The sequence below is a fragment of the Anopheles coluzzii genome, chromosome 3 (genome assembly GCF_943734685.1).
Source record: "Anopheles coluzzii chromosome 3, AcolN3, whole genome shotgun sequence".
Classification (NCBI taxonomy): Eukaryota; Metazoa; Arthropoda; class Insecta; order Diptera; family Culicidae; genus Anopheles; species Anopheles coluzzii.
Window position 1 is genome coordinate 31421976 of NC_064671.1, and position 20735 is coordinate 31442710.

Genomic DNA, 20735 nt, shown 5'->3' on the forward strand with positions numbered 1-20735 from the left:
AAAGTAACTGATCCTTGCTGCTGTTGTTGCTTCATCACCCGCACTAAAGTCGCAATCGGTTCGTTGATCGTCTTGAAACGATTCAACCACCTCAACCACCATGTCCCCTCAATCCCTTCGTCTCCTGCACTATGCATGTGTGTGTGTCTGTGTACGTTTGTTTTGTTTTCATAACGCGATCATATGATGATGCTCCCTGTGCCTCTTAGGGCAGGTTTCAGCACAGTCACAAAAAAGGCAGTCGAAAACGGTTTAATAACATCACGATCATGCGCGCGCGATCTTCCATGATGCTGCTGCTGCTGCTGGTTGCGTTCGGCTTGATGATGGGTTGTAATAATGGAGGGATGAGAGAACCCGAGAGCAAAAGAACAGATTGAGAAGCAGGCGAGAAAGCGAACGATGGAAGCGGGAAGCGCGTAAAAACCGCGCCTTTGCAGCTGAGGAAGATGAATAATGGGGAAGGAATGGAGTAGTGGCAGCGCAAGATGGTGTATGTATGTGTGTGTGGAGCCAGTGTTCAATGGAGGCCCAGAGGGGTAGCAGCGAGTGTTGGATTCGTTAGATGATTACAAACATATGGGCCCGGGAGGCGTCTGGCTTACGTTGCTGCTGCTGTTGCTGTTGCCCGGTTTAGCGCACGCACGTAGGAAGGTCGTTGTGAGTTCGTGGTGTGTTGTGCATGTGTTGGTACCGGCTGGGACGGTTGGGTAGGGCGCGCATCTCTTCCGCGCCACGTTCACGCGAGCCCGGAGATTGATCTCGCCTAATGACGCGGTAGTTGTTGCTCCACAGCTGGAACGACTGCTAATTTCGAGCATCTCTTGACACGAGCAGGCTCTGCTGCCTGCTACTGCCGAGCCAGAGAGCACAGAACGGCAACAATCGGACGACCATCTTGCAGTCCCAGCACTGCTTGGAGTGGGTTATGATATATATCCTGTAGTTCTGGTTGTCTCCTGGAGGGTATCGTATCTTCCTGCACTACTACTACTAACCCCCTAATCGCCAAACCGTTCCCAACGATGCCGGGTAGGAGATGAAGGGGCTCAGAAAACCAGTTCTCGAGATTCTCGCTCGAGCGTTTTTCTTCGCCTCGATCGTGTCCCGGTCGAGAGCCGGACGCGAGAACGCAATCACACAACCGGACCGAAAGTGGGAATCTCCTTACGCAGCAGCTCGTGCCTCAGACTCAGACGGGCAGACAGCACACAAACACCGATGAAATGGCTGTAGGGTGGTTTGGTAGCGAGGGTTGTAGATCATAATCAATTGGCTCGCCGTTTCGGGGTCCACAGACAGACGCCGTTGTGTGTATGTTTGTAGTTGCGGTTGTGATGTTGAGGTGCCATGTGCCATGGATGGAAGATTTGCTGGTAGTCGTGGACACAAGCACCGTGTTTGAGTAGTGGTGGATGGCAATCAATAATAAGCTCTCTCTAACGTGGAGAGCATTAGAGCATAGAGAGCGAGAGAGAAATCAAGCTTGTCGGCGATCTTAGTAATGGTCGGGCCGTCTCGGGGCCCAAGATCACGATCGTGCGATTTTTTGAAGTTCCCCTCAGCGCGGCAGCACGCGCGCACACGCGGCCAGTTTTACGCCTCGGGGTGGATACGTTTACTTCCTGCTATTATTGCACACCCCGCTTTATACCGCGACCGTTTCATTGAGGCTTTTTGTTGGCGGTGTTTAGGAGTTTCTTTTTTGCTGAAGAGTTTTGTTTTTTGTTGTCATGCGGCTGCTCTTGTGGTTCTAGAAAGAGTCTGAGGCTGAGGAGTTAAAATCTCCTCTAATTTGCTTTCTATGCTTCCTCAATTTGTCAGCTTTTAACTGAGCAGAGTTTGGATATTCATGATGATTGGAGTATCCAATTGGAAGCTTAATGTACTGTCTCCTAGACATAAGCAAAATCTGCTTCCAACAGGTTTCAAAATTCAAGAAGTCGCGAATTGACGTCTGCAATAGAGACCCTTAAAGTGTGGGAGGAAGCCATATTCTGTGTCCCAAAACCATCTCAAAACCGCAATCTCACCAGCTTCCTTTTTAACATTCCATTCCTCCAAACAGCACACCAATGTAGACGTGCGATAAAAGCATACAGAAGTAACACACAAAAAACCGTTGTGTGTTAACTTATTCTTTGCCGGGTTCGCCGGTTCCCTTCTCGCTAACCTCAAACCCGGCGCCCTCGCCAATGTAGATGCTTTATGCTTTTCTCCTTTCGCCTCCCATCACTCGGAGGGTTCTCGGTGTCTCGAAATGCGAATGTATAATTTATGGTATTCATTTTCGGTTGATCGAAATGATTAATTGACACCAATTGTTTGTGCACGGCTGGCCTGTTCCCTGAGAAGAAGAGATATTGGTGGGTGGGGAGGTATTGAGATCATTTGGGCTGCTGGTGAGCCGACCAGGGCATGGTCAGGGAAGGCGGGTCAGGGAAGGCGGCGGGGGATTCCGTTTGAAATTGATTGAAATTTATGTGCCGCTCCCGTAGCAGCAGCAGCAGCAGCAGCACCAACAAAAGCCTTTAGCTGGATAGGTACGCAACATTCGCAGCATATTTGCCTGGAGAGCGCCTGTTTGAATATGTGGGCCTTTTGGGATAATACCGAGCGCGACGGATCCCTGCGGGTTCCCTGAGCCCTGAGGACCGGTTTTTTGCCGCGGGACTTCCAGGCCTTCTGCTGCTGGCTTGGAAGAATGGATACGATGTGCTCTGGAGCATTATCGGAGCAACTCTCCAGCTAAGCGACAGTGATCTATTAGGGCGGGAGTTGGGTGTAAGTTGCGCGCTTCTGGTTTTATTGTTGCAAGTTTCGTTGTGTAGCCCAATACAGCCCAGAGATTCGAGGATCGTTTGGCGTTCTAGGGGTGCACAAACAACGTTTCACTTTAATAGAGATACATCCCAGGGTCAAGATCACTACACAATACGGGTGGTTCAGGGTTGCCTGTTTGCTTAAGCAGTTAGCATGTCAGTCTAGTTCAATATCTTGGACTTCAATAATTGGACCATTCCAATATCTTGGTAAATTGGATTGGATCTTCATGGGAGAAAGTAAATGCTTATTTCATGTGGCTAGAGCCTCGTCCAACGTATAAGCAAGACGTTGATCATCTACTTATCACCTCAATTTTTGAACGACGTACAAAACGCAGCTAATTCTCAGCACGTAGTGTTTGTCTGATACATTAGCGAGGTTGTACCAACAGCTAACCCATAAGCTTTTAAGCAAAGATTCTTTGCTCATAAAGAACCTAACGATGTAGAGCCTGTGCTCAGTTTTTCGAGAATGTAGAGCAAACAGTGTTGTTTCCCTTTTACCCAATTCTCAAGAAAACTTTCCGCCGGATCTTCAAGAATATGAAACCAAAACTCCTGAAGGAGCATTCTGCCCTGGCTGCAATTTATATTCAACGATTCGTGCTTCCTTCTGCTGCCCTCTCTTTGCCCGATGTCGATCGCTCGAGCAAAAAAGTTGATACGCGCTGCACATAATAACTAGCGCATGCCGAGCGTGTGCTGCTGTTCGTGCGGTTTTGAATATTTCATCTAGTAAAAGGGAGCTGGCGCGCGTGATCGCGTAGGTGGGTGGGGGCGAGTGGCTGTACTTAACACAGCGGCGGAACAATTATTATAATGCTGCCTACATAAATATGCCGGGGGGTCGGACGGCACAGCGCGGCAGGTAAGGAGATCGCGACCGTGCGCCGTCCGTGTGTTGCTTTGCCCGTTCTCCACTCTCTTTGGAACATGATCTCTCTGAGCAGCAGCTAGACGAAGAACCACTACCCCTGTTTTACCATATTGCGCATACACGGCGGGGGAGAGGCCCCCTTTTTTTGGGGAGGGAGGTGGTATTTTGATTGAAGTTTGCCCCGTGAGCCCGGCAGCGGAACAACTGGGAGGCAAATGCTTTATTCAAATTATCTTCCACCCACACAAACACCCAAACCACCACCCCTTTCCAAATCCAGCGGTTTTCCAGATCGATCAACCGATCGGATCGTTTCAGACGTTTCAGTTGTGTATTTTTTTTTTTTTTGGTTCGCCCTGGCCGGATGCTGTGTGTTGCGCACCGAATTAGCGCGGTTGCGTGTGCGCTGCGCGAAGCAGCTGCCATCGTTCGGCCATCGATCGATCGCTAGATGGTGTAATAAGCGTGTGTAGGCGTCGAACCTGTGTTGTGTGTTTGGGTGTGCGCGATCGGTTGAGCAAACAGCGGGTGGAAACAACCACGCTTACGGACGGAGACGCTGGTGTTGGGTTGTTCTCGATCTGGCAATCGATCGACACCACCAGCCACCCTGTCCCGTTTTCCACTTCCATGCTGCACCACAAACATGTGTTTTAGAGCGTTTTTCGTCTCGTACACATGCCAGCGGAGAAGCGGGGTGGACCATATGGTTTTGATTTATCACTCACTGCTGATCACCAACACGAGCATACTGCCCGCCTTCTTCTTCCCGTGTTCCCCGGGGGGCATCAATCAACGATTTTTTTTTGGAAGGCATCTCTCCCCTGGACCGACCAGATGTGTTGTTTTGGTCAACTCCGGCATGTTTGCTTGCCCTGGATCGATGATCATGTGTGTGTGTGTTTGTGTGTGTAGATCATACATATACATTTTTTGTAGAGGAAATGCCCTCCCCAGTCTCCACCAACAAGCGCTTAATGTTATGTTTTGGCTTCTGGTTTTTGTTGGTTGTAGATATATCTGGCTAAGCGTACAGCTCCTCAGCGTGGCGCAACTTTCCATAATTGGTATCTCGTTGACAGATAGTTGGGGTAGCTAGGCACAGTGGACGCAGAGAACGGGGAAAAGGGAGGTAGCAACTCATTAGACCCCAAAAACAGATAGGACCTTCACGCAGAGAGGCGCATTAATCGCGGTTGTTGATCGATTTCTGAAACAGACAATCCCCAAAACAGTTGGGTCCTCGATGTCTGTATGCTCTCTTCCTCTAACTCTCGGCACGTGGCACAGTTGGGAATTGGATTCGCGTACAGTTCGAAGAGTTCGCGTTCGCGAGTAGAAGAAAGCGCAGCAAGAGCCACCCCAAAAGCAGCGCTTTACTACTGCGTCAACCGTATTGTCACATGACTGTGCGCCACAGAACCAAACGCAGACTGGTTGACGTCAAAGTTACGTACACACAGGGCTGACGGCGGGTACACACAAAGGAGAGGAATAGAATCGCGCGAGTATATGGTGTGTTTTTCTTCCGGTTCTTGGTTCTTGGTTATGCCAAACAGAATGGTATACAAATTGGATTGCGTTAAATACGTTAGTGAAATGCTGGGCGCGCTGGGAGGACATTGGACAGCTAAACATGGAGCCAGGGATTAAACACACACAGCATACTGCGGGGGCTGTCCTCCGTCTCATATGCCAGGTAAAATTAGCATGCTCCTCGCAGGAGTACATGTTGTTATGCGATGACATATCGGGGTTTAATTTTTCGCGAACTTACACCGCGTTACGCGACGCGTTCGCCTAGAGTGTGTTGAACCCGCGCGGGACTAAAAACAAACCCAGGATGATTGGTTGTTTTTTAAGGGGACTTGAGGGGCTTGTCATCTGTCCGTCAATTGCGTGTGTGTTTTTTTCTTCTACCCGTTCAAATAGGTCATCTTGCGCGAACGGTTGCGGGAACGCGATGCAGTAAGCACACGGCCGCACCACGTTCGACACGAGAATTCGATTGTGATTTTGTTGTTTAGTTTATTGCTGCTGCTCGTTGTCGTTCTGTGTTAAGTTACGGAAGTGACATTTGAGTTCTCTTGATTCGATTGCGGGCTGTGTTCTGTGTGACTCAGACTTCAGCGTTTAGATGAGGTTTGACCTTTTTTAACGGGTTTTGTAGTAATCCTGCTCCTCACCACCATGTTATGGGTTTTTTTTTCTTTGGTTGATTACCATCGCCACACATCTATAGAACGAGGGATTGGGGATTTTGGGCCAGCTTAGAAACAGGTATTATGCCACCCGGTATATATCTGCTGCTTCGATGCTCTGTCATCTCCTTCACTAAGATTTGTCGTCGTAAAAATGGACATTTATGGCAGTTTTGATATCCGATCCGCAAACTGATCCGGGTGACACATACGCCACGATCACGCCTTGCTGTGGCTGGTAGGAGGGTGTGTAGCAGACATTGGATTTTTTGGTTCCATTCCCAAAAGAGCTGTGCCCTCCTGCCAAACGATCGATCGCTGCCGTGGTCTGATTCATTCACCCAAAAGCGAACAACATTCGCTTGGACGACGACGACGACCATATCTCGCCGGTACGATCGATGAGTCAGGGAGCGATACGAAATAAATATGCTAGTCTACGTCCACCTTAGTTTCCGTGGTACGTAGTAGTAGGACGTAGCACCTGAATGTAGAGGGCAAACCGGTGCCGAGGGAAGGGACTGGGCGGGTGGCTCAACATTCGCGCCAGATTGGGCTGATGTTTTTGAGGAGTTTTTGAATGGGTTGGGCTCTCTTCTTACCGTAAAATTCTTCTCGAATCTCTTGCACCAAACGTGTTCCACCAAAAAAAACCAACGCTCCCCTCGGCAGGAGGTCCTGTCAGATCGTCCTCACCTTCTTGATTGTCTTCCATTCCTCTCTACCCTTTTTCCGTATGCGTGTGATTGATCGAAAGGCTTCAAAGCTGACGGTTTGTTGTTCACGTTGGTGTCGCGTTTGACGCAGCAGGGAGCAAAAGCCAGCAGCAGCCGCCTGCAGTGGGTAGCGATCCAAAAGAGAATCGAGTCTCTTGGGGGGGACGAAGAGACTGTTTCATTTTTTTTCGTTACGCTTTATTGTACGATATTTTCAGCCTGTTGAATTTTATTACCCTTTTGGTGTCTGTGTGTCTGTGTGTTTGTAGCAAATTTATCGATCATTTTCGGTGCGCGATTATTCCGGCACCGGGCGGCTGGCCTCAAACCGGATTGTGAACGTTCGCTAGTGGATACACAACCGGAAGTGTGGGCTTTAATTGCAGTTTAATTTAGTCGCACGACTTTGATTGCTCCAAGGCAACAGGACTCCCGAAACGCGGAAAGACACTTTAAAATGGATGGCGAAAGAAGGTTTGTCGTTTAGATCGTTTTATGTTCCAAAGTTGAAGTTTGGCTTTGTGAACACTGTCTTCAAATGACAGTGACGAGGAAACCTTTGCAGAGCAAATATTGATCTTTTGCCCTGTGGGTGCTGCAGCAGAGCAAAGGAACGAAGAACAAACCTTCGCCGCTGTCCCGCTGTTCCGTTTGCCGAGTTCGTTCGACAAATGTCATCGATGGTCAGCTGCCTGGTTGCGGATGTGTGCCCCCTTCCCATACTGTCATCGTTTGCGTTTGAGTTATGCGCACTGAGTGCGTCTCTGCCTGAGTGCGTGCATGCGTGGGTGCAAACCATTCCAACATCCGAACATCCCTCGCATTTCGCAGCGTCACAACTATGTGTCCTCGCCCATTGTGCGCCCTGCTGTCTACGTTTCAACGGGGAACGTGCCTGCCGGTTCACAGCCGTACGTCACGGTGACACACCGTGGTGATATTAATAGACGCTTCGAGCGAGAGAGAGAAAGACGGCGCACTTACGGCTGGGTGGGCGAGCGGGCGCATTACATCCCTACATCATCATCCCCCTTTCGAGAAGAAGCATCATGATGATGTTCGGTTGATGCTACAAAGTGTCACAATGTAGCACAGAAAGATGTGCTCCCTCATGTTTATATGTGTGTGTGTGCGTGTGTCTGGTCACACAAATCACTCTGGTAGATGTTGAAAGAAAGATTCATTTCCCCCCTCCTAATGACGCTTGCTATTGGGTAATGGGAGAGAGAACTTTCGCTGCAAAACCTCGTTTTAATGGATTCGAAGCAAAACCGTGGCTGGTGCGCACTCTGTGACAAAAAGAATCATTATGTATCGTTTTGGTGTATCTGTGTCGCTGTGTGTTTGTGTGTTTCTCTTTCCTTGAGAAGAAATTAACGAGCCTGTTTGTCCGTTGCCCATACCACCCCCCCCCCCCACGACCACTGTGTCAGAACGGTTGTTCTACGAAAACTTTGAAAACTGATGCATCACCGCGCTCTCGCAGCAGCATCATCATTTCATCAATCTTTCCTGTTTGGAGAGAGCAAACGTGTGTGTGTGTGAAGAGAGATCCATACCGATAAAGCAAGTCAAACGAGCAACAGTGTCCGTTTGCCGTCCTCCACTCCTTACTCTGTTCTTGACAGCAGCGCTTCAACTTTTGTCGCTTGTGCCTTCCTTTCCATGACATTTGTTCTGGCCCCTGGGTGAGTTGGCAAGTTCAAGTGAGCCAGAGGTTTTGATGCTTTGAGCTGTTTCTTTTTTCTCTCTCCCTCTCTTTCCTGTCTTTGGCATTGGACGTGTGAAACGGTTGCCTCCAATGGCCTCTCAGGACCTAACGAACCCTCAGAAGATCAGACCTCAGACATGTGTTTTGTTATGCAAATTCTGTTCTGTTTGTCATCCAGCAGTCCGGGATCTCCAAAGCAACAGTGCTGGAGAGAAAGAAGCGTAAAGAAATATTACCCAACATTGGAGAAAACTCCAGGAAGAAGTTCTCCAAAATGTCATTAAAACCCAGCGTCATGCGCGGGTGTGCTGGCGCAACGACAAACACGCAGAACCTTCTCTTTTTTATTGGACAAGGGTTCAGATTTTTTTTCGAAGCATCGTTTGGGGTAGATAATTTACGATAGATAAGATTTCTCGCACTGAGATGCTACGGCTTTCGGAGGCTAATCGGAGCTTCACAGAGTCACAGACATTCTACGCTAGTAACACGCCACACCCTGGCTAGAAACTTGTTGTGAGATGCTGCTATGGAAACACAGCTCGCACGCGTGTTGTTTGCGCTCAACTCCTTAGATTGTGACTCTTCTCAAACAGAGAGACGGCAGCCGTAGATCCGCTTCTAAATAGAGTGGAAACAAATACGCTATATGTGTGTGTTTGTATCCCTCGTGCTCTTAACTTTATTGTTTTGTTGCCGCAGTCGCCGGGCACCCGGGGTCATATTTATTTGGTGTGCTGTACTGTGCATCTTCAAACCGTTCTGTCAACCGTCCGTGTGACGCCGTTCCTATGCCTAGGAGATTTCGCCGTTGCACGGGTTCCGGACACATGTCCAGAGATAGAGAGTGGGTATGATGTGTGTCAACAATTTGTGTCTAGCCAGTTTGACGTGTGTACACGGCACGGGTGTCCTTCCGATGGTAGCAGAGGGGGGACAGATCTACACGGACATCTCGCTGCATCATGTAGCTGTTCCAGTCTCGTCATGTCGAAGATCTGGATTAGCCCCTGCTGCAAGTCCATCCTTTCCGCGAGAACACGCCCCAACATGAACATTTCGTCATGTCGCGAAACATTGTATGAGACAGACACTTTTTGTTTGTGTTGTTGTTGTTTCCCAGGTAAAATGAAGATCTACCAAAGATCTTGTCTGTTGTGTCTATCGAATCAATGAGGAATACAATTCTAACACCCTTTGGCAGGAACACGGCTAAAACAATTAGCATATGATGTGTGTTGTCTGTTGGGTTCTGTGCTAGAAAGAGCAAGAGAGAGAGAGAGGAGACACACACGATCACCTCCTCCTGGTACGATGTTTCGTTTGAAGCTTACCAGGGATTTCCTCTTGTGCTGTGTGCTCCTACCATGTCAGCTTGCTGTCAGCTTAAGCTAACGCTATGACGCAAGTCCGCCCAGCAAGTAGTCGCAAGTCAGTTTCCGGAGAATGTCAGGAGAATAAACAGAGATCCCACAACACTGCCACGAAGAGAACGAGAGCTTATCAATGGCGGCAGTGGGCAGCAACATCATCGGACACAAATTGCATTACCGCAACCATTTCGATCGTTGGTTTCGGTGCTTCTTAAAGTTTGAATTGTAATTTTATCATGCTTCTGAAACAACTCACATGCCTTATAACCCCAGCCAGGCCAGTTTGTTTGCCAGCACAGTTGCATTATGCTCTGCCCAGGGTGTTTCTCCGTCTTTTTTTGGGGTCGTTTGTGTGGTGACGTGGAAGGAAATGGTGAAAGAATATATAAATAATATTTGTGTTTATCCATCCTATCCGTACCACCACCACTACCACGATTCCCCGTCGAGTAGCACGCCCGTAGTGCCTCGTTCCTCTTCAGACGCAGATACGTTTTTTTTATGACGATGAGGTAACATTGAAATCCACGAAAAAAGGGGCACGGCATAGGAAAACACACACACAAAGTGTGCTGGAATATGTGCTAGTGATGCATTCCAGATCACCCGTAGAAGTTCCATTAGAAGAGTGTGTAGTACTGGACCGGCACGAAGACGATTCCAACTTTTTAACGACCATAATCATATGAATCTGGTACCAAAATGCAACGCCAACGATGTAGATCAAAACAAACAACATCAAAAGAATGCGAGCGAAAGAGCCAAGTCGGTGTATATATATTTTGCAGTTTATTATTGCTTTGATTTGGGTTTCGAATGTTTTGTTAGTAATCATGATGTGTAGGTCCCCCTCGCCAAAGCAGGGGAAGCAGTCATTCGCTCTTATCTCTGCTTAGGTGCGACGTGTATACACGGGCCGCCCTTTACGATATCGCGACGATGTGTGTTGTGTACACACAGGGAGTGAGATAGGAGGATTGCCCTTGTTACATCCTTCATGCTACCCTGTCAGAAACACACCAGGTGTTTACAAGAGACCGTCCTCTAGTCTCTATCTTTCTCTCTCTCCCGATCACTGATAAACTTATCACTTGTCCACATAGTTAACACATAGAGTCCAATGTTTTGAACAACTCTATTGGAAGTCCGTCTTTAAACGCCTGTTATATATGTCCATGCTCAAAAAAAATGACCCAATGACAAGAAAACGACTGTCTTCGTCCTGGACATCATGAACGGAAGGGTGGCACCATAGGAAATGTGCATCCCGTCCCTAATAAGGACGCACCCTTTTTCCCCCCGTTGTATTTTTGGGGCTCAACAATACGGTTAGAATCTCTGCGCGGCGCTTGATTGATCGATCGCGATACGGTGCAAATCATACGAAATCATTCGCACCAACACTCACACCTTGTGTTTGTTTGTTGTGTCTTCGATTTCTGCAAAAAAGGGTGCTGAAGTTGAAGAAGCTTTATTTTGACGCCCAGTTGTCGTCTGGTGGGTCGGCTTATCGCTTTCATGCTCTCAGCTCTGTCTCGTGCAGTTTTATGTCCAAAACGACTCCTCCCGTAATGCCTTTCTGGTGGAAGGTATCGTTTGGCGCCAGTCTCAGTTGATCGATGAGGTCTCGCAGGGGTACGGGCGCTCAACGGGTGGACCTTGTGGACTTCAACTTGGCCTGTCCCGTTTTGGAGGTAACAATTTGCCACTTTTAACCTTGCAATCCGAGCATTATTTAAGCATGATTTGTGAGGACGCAGACGATGAAATCAATCCTCCTCCTGCTGCTGCTTTGTGGCAAACGTTGTAGCAACCGGCTCCTCCGTGCTGCCAGCTCAGAACTTCGTGGTGGTTTTTGTTTTTGTTTGGCGTATGAAAATTAATGTAGGACATGGTCTCATGGTTTTAGCCGCCATCCTCTGCTACCCGTGGTCGTGCAAGCTTCTTCCTTCTTCCCACAACACACACACACGCAATCGGTGTCATATTTTTGCTATGGGACGGTGCTTCATCTTGAACAGCGGAAGCAGAAGAGGGGTTTAATTTACAACCTTTTTTTTGGGTTCGTCGGTACGTCTTAAACATGGCTGCTAAAAGCATAACGGAGTGTGTAGTGTGTACGACGGTGCTGTTGCGTCTTTTTGGTTGTAGTTGGCAATTTTTAACAACAACCCCGAAACCCCAAATCCCTCGTTTGGCCCACCGCCGGTAGATCAGCTGGTCACGACTTCTGGTAAGGTGGGCAGGCACAGTCCACCAACCTGAGCAACGGATTAATGTGTACACACACTTTGCTTTGATTTGTTGTGGGGTACGGTGTGTGTTGATATGAACCGACACCGTAGTGGAAAATTTCGATGCAGTTGCACGCGCGTCTGTTTGTTTTTGCTTCATTTTGGAAGAAGATCCGTTTCAGATATCAGGTACTCCCCGCGTCCCGTGGCAGGGCTTTGCGCACGGTTGAACTGAAAAGGGGGCAATGATAACAGCAGCAATGCCTTCTTATCTTAATGTCGCGGTCAACCAACGGTGCTGGTCGACAATGAACTTGTGGTGGAACATCGCTCATGCCAAGCGCAAAAAAGAAGGTTAAAGTAAAGGATTTTGGGGAGCAAAAACAGTACCCAAAATTGTAATCCCAACCACTGTTTTGGTGTGTATGTGTGTAAGTTCTTCCTTTAAAATTGGATACGTGCGACCCCCAGAAGTTCCAACACTTTCGGGGCATTTCGCGGTATCGGTTACACCGTTATCGACACCTCGGAAATGAAAACAAATCACACCATCACACCACCCCTCATTCCTCCCAGGTCGCCTCTGTTTTTAATCTTGCGATCACGAAGCGCGTAGACAACGAACCCGGTGTGCGCGCGCGGCGTGGCGGGCGTGATCGTTTGCGCAGCGTTGCTCTCTTGCGGTGTTTGGTCTGCAGCATTGGTGTCTGCAAGATTTATTGCGGACGTGTCACATCAAACGCTTTTCGGTTGCGCCGGATCCGCAGTGCCCTCGGGCAAGGGCAAGGGTAATAGGGTGAGAGAGATGGAGAAAGAAAAAAAACAGTTTGATTGTATAGCGCAAATGGCGGAATGGGGATTAAAATTCGATCCATCGTGTTCTCCAAAGTCCATCGAGTTCCTCGAGATCGAAAGTGCTGTCAAATTGTACGATGGAGGACGCTACAACGCATTAGATTGTGAACGGTGTGTGTTGCTCAATTTATTTACCCTTTTTTTGGCGCAACTTTATCACAAACCGATAAATCACACGCGTTCGTACTCTCTTTTAATCATGGGCGAAATAGTAAGTTCTGGCTAATAATGATATTCGTCAGCGTTATACAGCGCTTTTACGATATCTTTTTCCTTGGAGCGGGGTTTATCGCTAAAATGGTATCACAAGATTAGTTTAAATTACTAGTTTGGGCGTTTGAACGACAATAAACGCCTAAAGTTATGCAATTTGCCTATCAAATATCGTTTTATTGAAAATTTACTGCAACCTTCGTGGCTTAACTTATTTGTTTACTCATAAAAAGCGATATTTTAGATGAAAATGGAAAAAAGAATCATTTAAAATGATATATGCAATCACTGCAGGGGAATGATATGAAGCAAAAATTCATCATTGAAAAACAAAACGCCTAGAACTATGCAATTCGAGTGAATCAAAATGATTTTTTTAAATTATAAGTATGCAATGGAATATGAAATCTTTTCATCAAGATAACGTCATCAAAACGTCCAAACATGGCCATTACTCCCCATTCATTGCAAAATCTAGCTCTACCGATCAAGCCCGCGCGCACTGTGTATTATTATTATTTATTTACGCAATGCAACCCGCTGTCGACTTATCTCTACCGCACGATCTTGGCGCTCCGTCTCGTAACGTTACTACCGTGTTTCAATGTACTAACCTTCATTTCTTCTTTTTTCTCTCTCTTCCAAACAGCGCGCGTACTGACCTGCTACTGCGAGGGCCACTGTCCGGGCAACGTGCAGAATGGGACGTGCGAGACGCGCCCGGGCGGATCCTGCTTCGTCTCGGTCGAGGCAGTGCTGGACGAGGAAACGAAACAGCTGGTCCCGGAGTACAGCCACGGCTGCATGTCACCCGAGCAGGGTGGTGGATTGCTACAGGTAATAAGCGGAAGCTCTTTCTTCCTTTGTCTGAAACACATTCTGATTCTAACGTTTTCTCTCTCATTATTTTAGTGCAAAGTGGGCACGGTATCGCCGCAACTGCACGGCAAAAGTATCGTCTGCTGCGACAATGAGGACCTCTGCAACCAGGACCTGCAACCCCCGTACAGTCCGCGCACCACAACGACCCCGGAACCGCCGCTCGCCGACCCGAACAGCATGCACCTGTTCGCACTGACCCTCTCCGTGTGTCTGTGTGTGGGCGGGCTGGTCGTGCTGCTCGGTGCGTTCTTCTGGGTGTACCGAAGGCGCGAGAAGCGAAAACCGGCCTACCTGATGAACTCCCTGTACAACACCACGAACGGCCACATGCCGATTGCCGACCTGGTGGAGCAGACGAGCGGCAGCGGCTCGGGCCTGCCGCTGCTCGTCCAGCGCACGATCGCGAAACAGATCCAGATGGTGCACTCGGTCGGCAAGGGCCGGTACGGCGAGGTGTGGCTAGCCAAGTGGCGCGACGAGAAGGTGGCGGTCAAGATCTTCTTCACCACCGAGGAGTCGTCCTGGTTCCGGGAGACGGAGATCTACCAAACCGTGCTGATGCGCAACGAAAACATACTCGGCTTCATTGCGGCCGACATCAAGGGGACGGGCTCGTGGACGCAGATGCTGCTGATTACGGACTATCACGAGCTCGGCTCGCTGCACGACTACCTGCAGAAGCGCGTCCTCAACCCGCACATGCTGAAAACGCTCGCCCACTCGCTCGCCTCCGGCGTGGCGCATCTGCACACGGAAATCTTCGGCACGCCGGGCAAACCGTCCATAGCGCACCGGGACATTAAGAGCAAAAACATACTGGTGAAGCGGAACGGGCAGTGCGCGATCGCCGACTTTGGGCTGGCGGTGAAGTACACGAGCGAGTCGGACACGATACAGATTGCGAACAACTCGCGCGTCGGCACCAGGCGCTACATGGCGCCGGAGGTGCTGAGCGAAACGCTCGACCTCAACCTGTTCGAGGGCTTCAAGATGGCGGACATGTACTCGGTCGGGCTGGTGTTTTGGGAGATGGCCCGCCGCTGCATTACGACCGTACGCGGGGCGAAAAATACGACCACGTGCGAGGACTACGCGCTGCCGTACCAGGACGTGGTGCCGTCCGATCCGAGCTTCGAGGACATGTACGCGGTGGTGTGCGTGAAGGGTGTGCGGCCCCCGATCCCGCAGCGGTGGCAGGACGAGGACATACTCGTAGTATTATCGAAGATCATGCAGGAATGCTGGCATCCGAGCCCGGCGGTACGGTTAACCGCGCTGCGGGTGAAGAAAACGCTCGTCAAGCTCGAGACGGACTGTACGATTAAGATAGTGTAGGCGAGCGAGCGAGCGAGCGAGGGTTTAAACAGGAGCCGTTTTAATTTATTCGACGCGCCATTCGTCCGCCTTCCCCGCCTTTCCCCCCTCCCCCCTCGTCTTCTGCGGGGTTTGTTGTTGTGAGCCGTTTCGCCGCATCTCGCGTACATTTTGTAAATACAATATCTGTTGTGTCCTCTTCATCGGTGTGGCTGAGGCTGAGGCGCACATCACCATGGTAATCATGCTCCTTTTCCTTCACAACCCTCTTCGGGACAATGGCGGGAGGACGGCTCACAACACAATCGGCGGACTCTCTGTGTTTTTTTTTTTTGTATTTGCCATAATTTTACGATTAAGCAGTGTGTAGAACCCTTAAGGATAGTGTTAGTGTTACTGCTAGTAGTGGTAGTCGTAGGGAAGCTGTAGGGACATTCTTATGTGCATCAAAGTAGCAGCGCCTTCGCGTTACAATTTTCTTCACCGAAAATGACATAACGTTTAGGTTCGGCTTTGACTGAATGGAGATGGTTTTCCACTTGCAGCGCATGTAAATTTAGTTGAGGAAAGGACGATTTTATCAGGAAAGGCTAAAAAACTGAACATTTAGAAAAAACAGAAACACACACACGTTTACGGTAAGCAATTGTTAAATCATAGGCACACACACACACTATTAACAAATCGTATACATGGGGAATCGTTTCCCCATTCCCCTAACGCTCTTTCTTCCTAGTGATTGTTTTCTCATTTTGGAGAAACCCCTTTCTTTCCGGAGTGTGTTTGCGTGCGTGCGTGTGCGTGTTCATTTGTACATAGTTAGCGTGAAAGAGAGAGAAGGAAAAACACACTCACACGTTAGTAGGGACAAATTCTATTTCGTTGTAACGTTAAGAGTTCTTTTCGCTCTTCGTTTTTGCTAAGAGCGGTTCTTATTTTTTTAAGTAAGAAAAAGTCGGTTAACAAAGCAAACAAACAAACAAACAAACGAACAGTAGGTAATTTTGCGATGGCTGAGATCGCATGGGCGTTCCGTGTACATTTGATTGGATTCGTTTTGTTTGTTTCTCTGTGGCCTTTCGGAATGTAATGTAAACGTGTAAAACGAAACATTTATGTTTTTTTGTTTGTGCGTTAAAAAATAGTAGAGGAAAAACGTAACTGTGTATAAAGTGCACGTTTACGATGTGTTAGGCGTTTACTGTAGAATTTATGAAATGTCGTTTAGGAAAGAGGTTATGTTTTTCATTCTGTTTAGGTACAATATTGTGTTGTAAGTAGGATTTTATTTCCATCTTAAAATGGCCTTAGTGTGTAGAGCAATAAAACTAAAACTATGATTCGTACTTGCAAACACTGTGGTAGCGTTGCGTAAAAGATGAATAGAACAGAAAGAAAGAATTGATTTTTTTTATTCAATTCTCTTAACCGATATTTTAAAATCGCGCTCAGCCTCAGACAGAAGCGCCATCTAGGTGCATATGACGTAAGTATTGTATTGAGTTTGATTCCAATAGATGGCGCTGTACGACAACATTTTAGCTCGTACAACAACCCCCGGGCAGCGTACGACCCGCAAAACAATCCGGCATCTGATGGTATGTGAGGTACGAGCGAGAGGCAACGATTTGCTAGATCGAATTGTTTGCGGGTTTCTAGCATCGTTACGATTTATTATATAATGGAGGGCCCCCCCCCCCGGAGGAGTAAAGATTTTGTGTTACGTAAAAAAATGGGTAAGCCATTTTTTGAATAAGTTAATGTGTATTAAACGGTGATTATTATTCTTGATTAAGCAGAGTTTCGTGACTTTTTTTAACGATTACTCCTCATTGCTGGGAGGACCGATCATACGAGGATTACTATATGGAACAACCTAATTATGAAAATCTTACAATAATTTTATCTTGTTTCAATTTTAAAATGTTTATGCATCACAATAAAGAAAAAATAAGAGTTAACAGAAAACACCCAATTTTATTCAGTAACCAAATCTATTGGGCGTCAATCTTCCATTTTTTACCGAAAATCGAAAAATAATTTTGCGGCAATCGCCGATTTTTTTACGGCAAAATAATTCTTTTACAGCCGAATTGCAAAATAATTCTGCGACCATCTCAACATATTTTTGCAACAGTCGATTTGTTTTTTTTTGCGACAATCGCAGTTTTTTCTCGGACGACCGCTGTTTTTTTTTGCGTCATTTTGCGACAGTCGCGGAGTTGTTTTGGAAAAAAAAAAAATATTAGGGGTAAAATATTGGGGGGCAAGGTCACGATCCGTTACGTAATTTTTTAGGGACGTGGGAGGGTTTTTTTCAACTTTACAGCTTAAGACACGAGAGGGAAAATATGGCCGGAAATCTGCAAATTTAATTTTAGCGTTACGTAATTTATGGATGAACCGTTAGCTATTTTCACTGTAAAACCCTTTTAAACCTTTTTTTCTACTAAAATAGTATAAAATCTATCCATTCATTCAAAATCCAGTAAATTAAAAGTAAAAAAATAATAAAAAATATTTGCAATTTATCAAAGCGGCACACAGAGTCTACCAAACTAGACCTACCACCCCTGTATCTTATTCTTTGCTTCAGTTCAATCAACCAAAATTCATTGTACCACACGTTCAGTTTTTTCTTCTTCTTCTTCTGTTGGATCTCTTTCTACACTTTCTCTCTACACAACCAAGGGCTGCATAAATCTCGCAAACCGCTAAATTTCAACGCCCAACCGAAGCGAGTACGTCACGAGCTGTTAAGCTGTGCCGCGATTCTTTCGGCTAATAAACTCGCATGCAGAGCGAATTTGTTTTGCAAATCCATCTTCACTTGGGTGCTGGAGTGGGGGGGGGGGGGGGAGAACTGAGAAACAAAAACCCCAACACTTCCACCCGTGCTATCTCCCGGCTCCAGCATCCAGCGAATTATAAAGTGCGACGAATTATAGTTCAACGGGCTTCCGCAGGCTGGTACGGCTACGGTTCTGTCTGTCGATTATGTTTTTGCTTTTGCTCGCATGTTTATTTTTAGTCTCCCGTTTGCGATTTTTAACCTCCCGTTCCATTTCCTCCTGGCACACTCTCTCTCTCTCTCCCTCCCTGATGGGAAGGAATGCATTCCCATCTTTTTCTGTTGTTGTTGTTGATTTTTTTGTTTTTGGTAAATTTTAATCCCAAGTCTGGAACTGACGCAGTGCGTGCATTTTTTTTCCTTCCCAACTTTTCGCAACTTCTTGAACGTTTCACGTTTCCTCCCCAAAAATGTGTTCCCCCACTTCCCCTTCGTCCCGCTCCTTTACAATGGGGAGGGGGAGGCGTCGGAATTTCAAGTGCTGGAATGTGACAAAACATCATGTTGGAACGGGAAGAGGAAACGAGAAAGCCTCTACGGTTGGGAAATGCTCTCTCTCTCTCTTTTTCTGTTTTCTTTACCCGTCCGATCGACGTCCGTTGGAATTTCCGCATTTCCACGCAACGAGAGGCGCAGTGAGTTTTGCGCCAAATAAACAACCACTCAGCACTCTTATCGTGCGTTGCGGGAGGGAGAGTGAGATGGAGTGAGAGAGAGAGAGAGAGACAGAGTGAGAGGCTGGAATGGTAAGAAGGAGGGTTAGATCGACGTCTTGCTTCTTTGTGATGTCTTGGTCATGGCTGTCTGCGTCTGTCTGGATGTGTTTTTAGAACGGTTCCATCATCGTGAGGTGAATTTGAATTCGAGCACCTTCCAGCGCAGTCCGTTCAACCATGATAAGGATATTTGATTTTTCCTCTAAGTTTTTAATTTTTTTTAATTTTTTAAAGTTTTTTTAGTTTAATTCTGAACCCCTTTATTCACTGATGACGACTTGCTTTCATCACTTAATGTGCGGGAAAACGGTCTCAATGTTGTAGTTTTATGACAATGTACCACTCCTCCCTGTCCATGTCGGTCATGTAATTACGGCCCGAACTAAAGAAAAGCAACGCATCTGTCCACCTTTGCCGATCCCACTCTCACACACACTCGTCTGGGGTGGGTGTATTTATTGCACATGCAAGCCCACCCAGCCCGGATCAACAGCAACGGCAAACGAAGCGATGTCATTCATTGGATTTCCGAAGAATTTTAATTACTTTGCTTCGACACACACACACACACGTGTCTCTGCGAAACGAGCATCAAGCGTGGATCATCATAAACGGTGTTGGTTTTCCTGTTGTTCCGACGCCGTGCGCTAGATGTAATTAGTTTCTAAAGCGATTGTCCCAGTTAATTAGCAAGAAAGGAAAATAAAATCCCCACGGAGGGACGCGGTGGGGGGAAAAGGGGTGGCGCCGGCCGATCGAACCCCGGGGTAAGGATGATACACTTTCTTTGGTTGTTGATTGCTTCGTTAGTGTGCAGCATGTGCTCCACCTGTTGAATGACACCATTGCAAGTCCTTGGTTTGGTTCTCATAATATTGTTTTTTTTGTTTGTTTATTTCGTATAGTTTTTTTTCTGTTTGTGTAATTATGTTATAAATTTCCCTACTATTCAATTGATGTTATTATTTTTGGATGAATTTTACCATATATTGATCTACTATATTTAATACGATATTCTTCAATGTTTGCTTTCGCAATCGGTTCGACAATTTATTGACTTCTTCTTAAAATTGATTCAATTACATGTTTCACTAAAATTTTAACACTGTGGTATTTTCATGGAAAGAATAGAAACAAAACAAGAGAAGTGGTAAAAAAATGAAAATATTTGAAAAATAAACAGTTAATAAATCTTGAGAAGAATTCTAAACCCAAAACCTGTACAAATTTGGAAGTTATTATTATTATTATTATTATTATTATTATTATTATTATTATTATTATTATTATTATTATTATTATTATTATTATTATTATTATTATTATTACTATTATTGTTATTATTTATATTATTATTATATTGAATATTATTATTGTTCGTATTATTATGATTATTATTATTATAAGTGATATTATAAATATCATTATTACTATTATTATTGTTATTATTACTATTATTATTATTATGATTATTATTACAATGATTATTTATTTATTTATTTATTTAATTAAATTGTCCGCGTAAGGCTTAACATGCTGCTCAAAAACTAAGGAGAGGAAGGAATGTACGGGTTAACGAATTATGGAGTGGGAAGGGTGATAGTGTTGCGAAGGAGGGAGCGGAAACGGGAGGGTGGGAAGGATTATTATTATTATTATTATTATTATTATTATTATTATTATTATTATTATCATTATTATTATTATTAATATAAATATTGTCAGTTTTATTATGATTATTATTAATATTAATATTATTATTATTATTATTATTATTATTATTATTATTATTATTATTATTATTATTATTTTTATTTTTATTATTAATTAATTAATATTATTGTTGTTATTATTATTAATATTATGTTAATTTTTATTATTCATATAATAGTTTTTTATTATTATTATTATTATTACTTTGATTATTATTGTTATTATTATTACTATTATTTTTATTATTATTATTA

The 20735-nt window shown here is 45.8% G+C and overlaps 1 protein-coding gene across 5 annotated transcripts in view; it reads left to right on the forward strand.

Annotated features, from left to right (window-relative positions):
- LOC120958566 (bone morphogenetic protein receptor type-1B) overlaps nucleotides 1-16555 on the forward strand; it is a 135795-nt gene extending 119240 nt beyond the window's left edge. For all 5 annotated transcript variants that reach the window (XM_040381453.2, XM_049609895.1, XM_040381455.2 and 2 more), the window contains 2 exons: nucleotides 13655-13842; nucleotides 13918-16555. In XM_040381453.2, coding sequence (XP_040237387.1) covers nucleotides 13655-13842; nucleotides 13918-15222 — 1493 coding nt within the window. In that variant the 3' untranslated portion in view covers nucleotides 15223-16555. The remainder of the gene's footprint in view (nucleotides 1-13654; nucleotides 13843-13917) is intronic.
- Nucleotides 16556-20735: the final 4180 nt, after the last annotated feature.